This window comes from Poeciliopsis prolifica, unplaced genomic scaffold, assembly GCF_027474105.1.
Source record: "Poeciliopsis prolifica strain line A6 unplaced genomic scaffold, Auburn_PproV2 SCAFFOLD016, whole genome shotgun sequence".
NCBI lineage: Eukaryota > Metazoa > Chordata > Actinopteri > Cyprinodontiformes > Poeciliidae > Poeciliopsis > Poeciliopsis prolifica.
The window spans coordinates 7,880,949-7,890,774 of record NW_026562391.1 but is presented as its reverse complement, the minus strand read 5'-3'; the positions used below and the strand labels follow the sequence as shown (position 1 = coordinate 7,890,774).

The 9,826-nt window shown below is 43.5% G+C and overlaps 1 protein-coding gene across 2 annotated transcripts; it reads left to right on the top strand.

The window, feature by feature from the left end:
- The first annotated feature begins 1,086 nt into the window (after positions 1-1,086).
- Positions 1,087-8,675, top strand: pcdh18a (protocadherin 18a). Of its 2 annotated transcripts, none has more exons than XM_055041500.1 (4): positions 1,087-3,950; positions 4,562-4,650; positions 5,236-5,408; positions 6,942-8,675. In XM_055041500.1, exons 1-4 carry the CDS (start codon positions 1,479-1,481, stop codon positions 7,763-7,765), a joined length of 3,558 nt encoding a protein of 1,185 aa, XP_054897475.1. In that variant the 5' UTR covers positions 1,087-1,478; the 3' UTR covers positions 7,766-8,675. The 2 variants fall into 2 exon arrangements, with proteins under 2 accessions (XP_054897475.1, XP_054897476.1); XM_055041501.1 differs by having other exon boundaries at positions 1,088-3,950; positions 4,595-4,650.
- Positions 8,676-9,826: the final 1,151 nt, after the last annotated feature.

Genomic DNA, 9,826 nt, shown 5'->3' with positions numbered 1-9,826 from the left:
GGCTGTAATCGCGGGGTCCTGGTGCCAAACAAACGCGCCAGATGGTGACCAGAATGCACGGTCTCGGTTGTGCACATTTATTAAACCTTAGATCTCCTTCTCTCCTCTCTCTCCCAGTGCTCTGGTCTCGTGTGCTTGCGCATTCATGCGTATTCCCCCCCTCCAACCTCCCCCCTTGGTCAACTGAAAACGGCATGCTTGAACTAGTGAGTTGCGGATGCTGCGCTCGTTATCAAAAATACCCTATCCTGCAGGGAGTTTGAAGTGATGCTGGATAGATTTGCACACGGGAGGGGGACGGAGCTGTTTCTCGGCGTGACCAACTCTTAAAAGGCATTCATTAGAGCCCGGCTCCCTTTTCAGCGCGATTCGCCACACGGCTTACCCAGTTTATACACTCTCACCCACACAGACAAGCACAGATTAGGCACAAGTGAAAGATACTTCAGTCAGTGTGTCCACTACAAAGTTCCTGTGCATGGAAAAGGGAGGTAGTCAGCCACTTCAAAGAGCAGGAAGAAGAAGAAAAAAATGAAACAGAGAAGGTGAGATGCTTTAATGACGAGACAGCAAGTGCTTAAATCACTGTGTAGGAGTGGGCGCATAGCAGCTTGTTCCTGATTAAATATTACGTATTAAAAGGTGTATTAAGACTTGAATGCGGCGTGCAATAATGCATATAACTAAGAGGTATGTCTGATGAGGATTTAAAATAACTGCGTCTCCATCATTTTTGGAGAGGGAGAGAAAATCATAAATATGCCTATGTAAATGATTTACAGTGATAAAAATGACTCAAAAGGAGGATTCTTGGATATATTTTTTTCTTTCTTGGTTTTATCTCCCTATCCATAATCGTTCATCGTAAAAGTTGCAAGAATTAACCTATCCAAGGCGGGGTTTCCACCCACTTTCCCCTCCTTTCTTGCGCCTCCTTTCCCTCCTTCTTTGGGTATCAAGTAGCCACCAGCCAGCTTTTGGTTGAAAAAAAAAATCGTTTGTCTTTACCGGGGGATGTCATAAAAAAGAAGGGGGAGCAGAAGCAGAAGTGCGGCAAGAGAATTTGAGGCGGGATCTTTCGTTTTTTCCTCTTTCTTTTGGGTAAAGTCTGTGCGGAGGCAAGCTCAAACGGAGAGAGGGAGCGGAAGAGAGCGCACGGCGCACAGACGCAAGGAGGAGAGGGAGAGAGACGCGCAAATTTCCAGTGGTACACTGCCTGGATTCATGCAACAAAAAACTCTGACTGATAAAACAAAAACGATGGTTGTGAGGAGAATCAGATGAGTTTATGGGACCTGGCAAAAATTTTAATCAGTTTTTATTTAACTACTGCTTTTTTTTTTCTTTTTTTCCAGAAAAATCAATGCAGTTGCTGATTGAGCATTTCTTAATTTAAAGGTGGAACTGATCTTTTTTCTTTATTTTTTTATTTTTTTGTTTTGTAGAAATTTTTTTCCAGCAGGACGAGCAAGTAGAAAATGACGGGACTCTTTTTAACAAGAATGCTGAGAGTTGCAACGGTTTTTGTGCTGGCGGCGCAGCACGTTACCGGCAAGACGCTGAAATATCAGATCTTCGAGGAGCAGAAGGTTGGCACTGTAATCGCCCGCTTGAGAGACGACGTCGCGGATGTTTTGGCAAAACTTCCCAGCTCGGTGTCTTTGCGCTTCAGAGCGATGCAGCGGGGGAGCTCCTCTTTCCTTACTGTGCGTGAGCAGGACGGAGAGATCAGCATCAGGACCAAAATCGACCGCGAGAAACTCTGCGAGAAGAATCTCAACTGTTCCATCCAGTTCGACGTCCTGACGCTCCCCACCGAGCACCTCCAGCTGTTTCACGTCGAAGTGGAAGTGCTGGACATTAACGACAACGCGCCGCATTTCGCCCGAGCCCTAATCCCCATCGAGATCTCAGAAAGTGCGGCCGTCGGAGCGCGCATCCCCTTGGACAGCGCCACAGACCCCGATGTCGGTGAGAATTCCTTATATACTTATGCTCTAGAGCCAAATAACAACTTCAAGATAGACGTGCAGTCTCGGAGCGACGGAATTAAGTACGCAGAGCTGGTGGTACTTAAGGAGCTGGACCGGGAGGTGCGCTCCAGCTACGAACTTCAGTACACAGCCTCCGACAGGGGCGTTCCCCCAAGAACAGGATCAACCCTTCTCAAAATCAGCATCGCTGACTCTAATGACAACAGTCCGGTTTTTGAGAAGTCCTCCTATGTTATAAATCTGCCTGAAAACTCACCTGTTGGCACTCTGCTTATCGATCTGAACGCAACAGACGCGGATGACGGCACAAATGCTAAAATCGCATACTCATTTAGCAATCACGTGTCTCCTAAAATTATAGAGACGTTCAAAATTAACACCGACAGCGGCCACCTGACCCTCATCAAGCGTCTTGACTATGAGACAGTAAATTCTTATGACATTGACGTGCAAGCTCAAGACATGGGTCCAAACTCCATGCCTGCTCACTGCAAGATCTTGGTCAAAGTGGTAGATGTGAATGATAACAAACCAGACATCAGTATTAATTTCCCATCTCAGGGGAATGGGGATGCAGCCTATGTATCTGAAGCATCTCCGCTGGACACATTTGTTGCTTTGGTAAGAGTGGAAGACTTGGATTCTGGGTTAAATGGAGAGGTTGAGTGTAAACTTCACGGTCAAGGTTATTTCAAACTGCAGAAAACCTATGAGAACAACTATATGATCTTGACCAATGTGTCCCTTGACAGAGAAAAGAGGTCAGAGTTCAGCCTGACTGTTGTGGCTGAGGACAGGGGGACCCCGAGCCTCTCCACAGTGAAACACTTCACAGTGCATGTTACAGATGAAAATGACAACCCGCCACGCTTTGAGAAGGGACGATATGAGATCTTCAAAACGGAAAACAATGCCCCTGGAGCATACCTGACATCCATCACAGCTACTGATCCTGACTTGGATGCCAATGGACAGGTGAGCTACTCCATCTTGGAAAACTTCATTCATGGAAGTTCCATTTCCACTTACGTCACTATAGACCCCTCTAATGGAGCCATCTATGCTCTGCGCACATTTGACCGGGAGGAGGTGAATAATATATCCTTTGTTGTGCAAGCCAAAGATGCAGGTAAACCTCCACTTACCAGCAACACTACTGTTGTTCTGAGCATTCTGGATGAAAATGATAACCCCCCAGTCATTGTGGTTCCACAGTTGTGGAATTTTTCAGCAGACATTCGTGCTTCAAAGTTCACAGAGGCTGGACGTTTAGTGACGATGGTCAGGGCGACTGATCGTGACACAGGAGTCAATGCTGAGCTCATCTGCTCTATTGTCAGTGGCAATGAAGAAGGGTACTTTGTCATTGAGCCGAGAACATGCAAGATCCAAGCCAACACCAGTCTAGAGAACTTCCCACATGACCATGCTGAGCTTACTGTGTTGGTCAGAGATCAGGGAACTGAAAGTCTTAGTGCCAAGGCAGTTCTAAAAATCAATCTCCATGAGAACATAAAAAACCATGTGCAGCCAATGGACAAGGGGGGGTCTCCAATCAGTATATCCAAAATGATCATCATCTTATTGGGACTACTCGTTAGCACGCTCCTGGTCATCATGGTGACCTTTGTCAGAAACTGTAACAGGGAAAAGAAAGAGGCGAGACACTCTTACAACTGCCGGGTGGCTGAGTCCACCCACCAACACCACCCAAAGAAACCTTCACGCCAAATTCACAAAGGTGACATCACCCTGGTGCCCACAGTGAACGGCACCCTCCCCATCAGGGCCCACCACCGCTCACCATCAACCACACCTCCAATGGACCGGGCCCAGATGGGGGTTCCACAGAACCATCACAGTCGCCAATCTCTTAACAGCCTGGTTACCATCTCGTCCAATCACATCCCGGAGAGCTTTGCCCTGGAAATGGCACACGCAACTCCACCAGTGGAGGTAAGCATGAGCAGACACACACACCTCAAGTTCCTCTAAATTATTTCTAATGTGATTCATTAGTCCTAAATTTTCTCTGTGTTTCACCCACACCCTCTCTCTCTCTCTTGCTCTAGCACTCCCTCTAGCACACACACAAGCCTTTCTCCTCCTCCACATACAGCTGTCTCTGAGCAAATTAAGTCATCTCCAAATGTGACAGTGACTTAATCAAAAGTGCCCTGTAGTTCAGGCTGACTCTCATTAAAACTGATGATGATTATAGATGCCTTTGTCTTTACCTTGTTTACACCCTGTTACCATTACCTCCATCATTACCATGACTCAACTCCCAGTCATGTGCTTCCATATTCACGTAGTCTTATCACACTTCCAGGACCCCTTTATTATTTTTTCTCATTTTAATGTCATCCATTTTGTTTCATCCATTTTAAGCAGCCTCTCCATCATCCATTTTGTGTTTACTCAACCATTATTTTGTCTTTTGTCTTGTCTCTTGCTCCCCTCCATTCCCCATCTTCAATGTCCCATTTTTTATTCATCTTTCCCCTTTTCTTTTTTGTTTGCTTTATTTTTTTTTCTTTGCTTTGTCATTTTTTTGGGGGATGTAGCAAGTCTCACAGCTTCTGTCCATGCTCCATCAGGGCCAGTACCAGCCCAGACCCAGTTTCCGTGGCAACAAATACTCCCGCAGCTACAGGTAATTTACCCCAATTCCCCAGTCCTCCTCGCCCTTTTTTTTTTCCTGAAAAGATTATCCTTTGTTTACTTTCCAAACCACTTGTTCCTCATTGTGTAGTTGAATTTCACTTGTCAGTGGATCTGTTGCGTGATTTTATGATTTGTTAGTGTTTTTCCCCACATTCGAATTATCACACCAGTTTCATTCAGTCGAAAGGAATGCAACTCATTTGTCTGACAACAATTTCCATGTATTCCTCATTGAAACCAGGCTGTGGTTGTAAAAGTCCACATCCATCAGAACTTTCATCATAATATCCCCTTATAACATCTGAGTGATAGATTTAGTGATGCCCCTGGTGGCTGCTGTAAAAGATTTAATGATGGGATCTACCTGCAATGTAGAATTTATGGGCCAAACCTTGTCTTGTGATTTGACATATTGCAGAAGCAGCTTCAAGTCTGATATGATAGATCTAGTCTCCTCTGCGGGCAGACTGATTCATCCAGCTTTTCTTGTGCACTGAAACATAAACTTGCATCATTGATTTTCAAGCAGCACTATGCTGTTTACAAACTATCTCACTGTGGTTTCTGTTCCTAGGTACGCATTACAGGACATGGACAAGTTCAGCCTGAAGGACAGTGGCCGTGGGGACAGTGAGGCGGGGGACAGTGACTGCGAGATGGGGCGAGAATCCCCCGTGGACAGGCTTCTGCTGGGGGAGGGGTTTTCTGACCTAATGCACCTCGAAATGCATCACCGACTCCACCCAGGTGAGATCTTTTCTACATTCCCTGTCTGCCTGCAATGTCTCAACAGCTGGCGCCACACGGCAGCACTTTTTTTCTATTTCTTCCACTTTTGCACCTTTCTCAGCATGAATTGACGCCAGTCAGTTCCTTCACATCCCTGACACCTTCTTTGGCAGTATCTCGGCTGTGACCTGTCATTTTAGAGGATCACCACACTTTACTTAAATCTGCCCTGTGAAACTTGTCATTTTGCAATTTCTAAATTGCTCTAATCCACTTGGAGTAAACTTAAGGAGATGTTTGGACTTAACATTTCCATAACTGATCTTTTTTCTTTCTCTTCACTCCCAATTTGAAAAAAGTATGAAACTGTCCTAAGCAAGCCCTCCGTGAGGCAGCTCCAAGCTTGTCCAGTCTAATACCTATCTGACAAATTTCAGCACCATGGACAGTATCAAGTCTAAGCTTATTATTTGTCTTTACACCTGCTGTTATGGCCTCTAAATTCACCCTGTTGCAGACACAATCTCCATTGTACACTGCCCCATTCTTTCACACAGGCCTCATTTCCACGCTCGTTATCACACTGAGAGAGGGCACAGCGTGCTGGCTGTTTGTGCGTGTGCAGTTGTGTCTGTGTGTTATCTGCCCCTAAGATAGAGTCGTGTCTGTAAAATCCTCCCCGGAGCGGAGATGAGTCGGCTGTCACTCATCGGTATGCGTCTCAGGGAGCTGTTTTTTTTCCCCTCCCTTCACTCTTTTCTTTTTCCTGTTCCCCTTTTTTCCCTTGGTGAGTGACAGTGGTGCGCTTTCATGTCTGAACTGAGGAGAATTCATAGTAATTGCTTTTAGAATGATGTTATTCTCTCCCTCTCCCACTTCCGAGGTCCCTCTCTCCGACTCTCTCTTGCTCACCCAAAAGCTCCTTCACATCTCACTGTCTTTCCTCTGCAGTCGTTAATGTATTCTAAGTCTTTATTGAGATGGATAAGGGAAGAGATGGTGGACTTGACCATTCTTTATCACCTTATCGCTCCCTTTGAGAAAGACTTGGAAGTGTTGCAGTTACCCCTCCTTCCCCCAACTGCTCTCTTTTCTTTAATTAAGAAAGAAATAAAATACACAGGAATATAAGCTGATAGTGAGACTTACCACTGTTTTTCTTCAATGTAATTAACCTGACAGTATAAACAATTGTCAGGTTCATTTTTTTTTACCAAGTGTTTACCTGTTTTCTATTTAAATATACAAGCAGGTAAATTATTACATAGATAAATTATTTGTGAATATTCACAATCAACATAAAGTCAAATTCTAAATACACTCATTATTGAGTCTAGTAATTATTAACCATTTGGCTTAAATTTGAAATAAAACAATTGCTGTTTTTATTTGGGTAAATGTCTAAACAATCAAATCCATAAATTAACTGTGAAAAACAACTAATTAACTTGTCAAATATACCTGAGCACAATATTGCATACACAAATCTGTCCTTTTTCTCTTGTTTCTGTTTGTTTATTTTTCTGTTTATTTATTTATTTTTTACTTTAGCAACGAGACTGTGCACGGATGAATGTCGCATCTTGGGACATTCTGACCAATGCTGGATGCCCCCCGTCTCCTCTCCTGCATCGTCCGCAGACTACCGAAACAACATGTACATCCCCGGGGAAGAGTCCTCCCAGCCACCCCAGCTAGATGATGATGAGTCTTCGGTGGACTCAGAGAATCGCAAGAGTTTCTCCACATTTGGCAAGGAGTCTGGGAATGAAGAGCTGGATCTCGGTGGAGGAGGAATAGGAGGGGGAGGGGGCGATGCAGCTGGGGGAGGGGCTGGATCCCTTCTCACAGAGATGAACTCTGTATTCCAGCGACTCCTACCCCCCAACATAGACTCTTACACTGAGTGCACTGAAACGAGCCCACCCTCGTCCTCATCAACCACAGAGAGGGCAAGCAGTCGTGGTGGCAACATTGCAGGTAACTATAGTAACAACGCTGTTCCTCAAGACAGCCGTAGAGGTTTGCTCCCCGGTGGTAAAGGTCCTGCTTACCCTCCTGGTGTAGCTGCATGGGCTGCTAATACACACTATTTAAATCCAGGGAACACATCTGTGGTGAACAACCATGTTTCCTCCTCCTCTCCCTCTTCATCTTCCTCCTCCACCTCCACAAATGGACAACCACCTCACCTGAAATGGCTGCCAGCCATGGAGGAAATCCCAGAGAATTACGAAGAGGATGACTTTGACGGTGTCTTCCATCAGGGTCACCAAAGCAGCAAGCGCAGGGACAGTCGCCACGAGGCCGGCATTGATACAAGCGAGCTGGCCCAGGAGATCAACAAACTGCTGCAGGATGTCAGACAGAACTGAAGAGAGGGGAAACACAGAAGGCCATGAAGGACTTCACTACATTCTGGTACATTCTTGTTTATTGTGCCAAGCTAAAACTGTAAAATGACAGGTTTCACTGACTGCTTGTCAGCTGCTTGTTTATGGTACCAGAGTTTCTCTTCGACTCAGTGATGAAGACTTGCAGAAAACTTAAGACACGGCTCTGAAATTTTGAAGCATTGAAAGCAAGAACTCAAAGAGCCAATTGTTCAAAAGTTGCTTGAATGAGTGTTTCCAAATGAATATCCACTGAAAAAAAAAATTCTTTCTTCATTTGCAATGTTTACTGCAGCGTGAACAGACTTGGAGAAACCAACTGTTGTGTGTTTTCATTCTACAGTATACAATATTGTATAGTGTGTCTGTGGAAAAGGCAAACTCACTTGAATATTGTGCCATGTCCTCTGTTTGTTATTATGGAATGTAACTGTACAATTTGACCTTTGTATTTCAAAAATACACTCTTTTTTACTTCTATATATTTATATGTGTTGATGTATGTATGTACAGAAAAAGGAAACAAATGTCTATTTTTTATATTTGTCACTGCATGTCTTAATATCTTTTATTCTGTCCCTGTGTCCTTTGCCCTTTCTATTTTGTAAAAAAAAAAAAAAAGTATTTAATTTTGTTTTTTGAAAGTGCATTTTGTGTGTATGTGTGTATGCGTGCATGTGGGTGTGCGAGTGAATGTGAATGTTAAAGTCCAAATTATTCAATGCAGTTCCATGTTGGAAGTGATTTTGTATGGTAACACTGTGACCAGTGGGTGATAAATAAAGTGGAGGGGTATTCATAACAAGGTTAAATTGACAAAAAAAATATTTTTCAGTGTTTAACATTTCTTTCCCGTGTGTATGTTTTATTAAATTAAACCTTTATGATTTTATTGGTTTGCCATGCTTTCACTTACCCTTCTGTCTCTTAGCACCCCCTAATGCTCAGCCTTAAAACTGCAGCAATTTTACTGTGCGTCATCTCTTCAGCCTAACCTTAAACAGACCCTCATCGAGTTATTTTCACATGCGTGTCTCAGATAATCAACATAATCTTAACTGTGAATTGAGTCCCATTGATCCCTTTAAATTAAACTACATGTGAGCATTAATTTAATTTCATAGCAGGATTCCTCAGTTTCTATCGTTGAGAAAGCATCACACTTATACTAAGTGGTCCATGCTTGGCAAATGAACAGCATCTGATGATGACTGCACTTGATGAGAAAATGAAAGCATCATATTGTGCAACAAAGTCATACGGACCCATAATGCAATTAAGAGCACACACGAAGTGAGCCTCCCTGCTCTCCTGCTCACTCTGCTTGTGATTACGAAGGCTTATCTTTGCTTAATACACTTAAGACTTCTCAGGCTATGCACACATAGGGAAATGTACCACTTTAAGCTGTAAGGAATTGAACCCAGTGAGGCGTGGCTTCACTAAGGTAAAGTTTAGAATTTGCATACATGCAAATACAACCACGAGGTCGGGCAGGCATCTGTTGCGTGTTGTGCACGTTCGGAACAAGAGAGCACACATAAAAACATCTCGCTGTCTGCAATCCGTCTGTGGGTGCACCAAACATGCTTGAAAGGACTTGATAATGAGCTCATTTGTCTTCATCATTAAGTAGTTCAAGCTTCAATGAACAACGAGCATTAGCTTTGAGAGTGAGAGAAACTAGAGTATGCTCGGTGCTAAACTATTTCGGCCTCGTTTTATTACTTTTGCTATTTAAGTATCAAAACATTATCCTAATTTCTAGTTTTATGAGTGACTTCATGTCTTCTGCTTTACAAGTAAATATCTAGGCCTTAAGTCTTTCTCTGTTGCTTTCACTTCTAAATGTCTTTGGTCTAATTGATCAGTTCATTAGGTAAAAATGATAAGATAGGTGACAAAACACTGTTAAGCTAAGACTTTGCTAATAGAGGGTAAGATGACTTTATAAGCTTTACTCGCTCAAAATCTCTTTTACAAAGTACTCCTGGTGATGCTTGATCTTCTTTGAGTTGTACAAAGAGGAAATTTTAGTAAATA

Excerpts from the sequence above, each read along its gene's own strand:
- pcdh18a (XM_055041500.1), top strand. The coding sequence starts at position 1,479 with ATGACGGGACTCTTTTTAACAAGAATGCTGAGAGTTGCAACGGTTTTT. Across the intron at positions 3,951-4,561 it reads ACGCAACTCCACCAGTGGAG|CAAGTCTCACAGCTTCTGTC; the intron begins GTAAGCATGAGC and ends TGGGGGATGTAG. Across the intron at positions 4,651-5,235 it reads AAATACTCCCGCAGCTACAG|GTACGCATTACAGGACATGG; the intron begins GTAATTTACCCC and ends TTCTGTTCCTAG.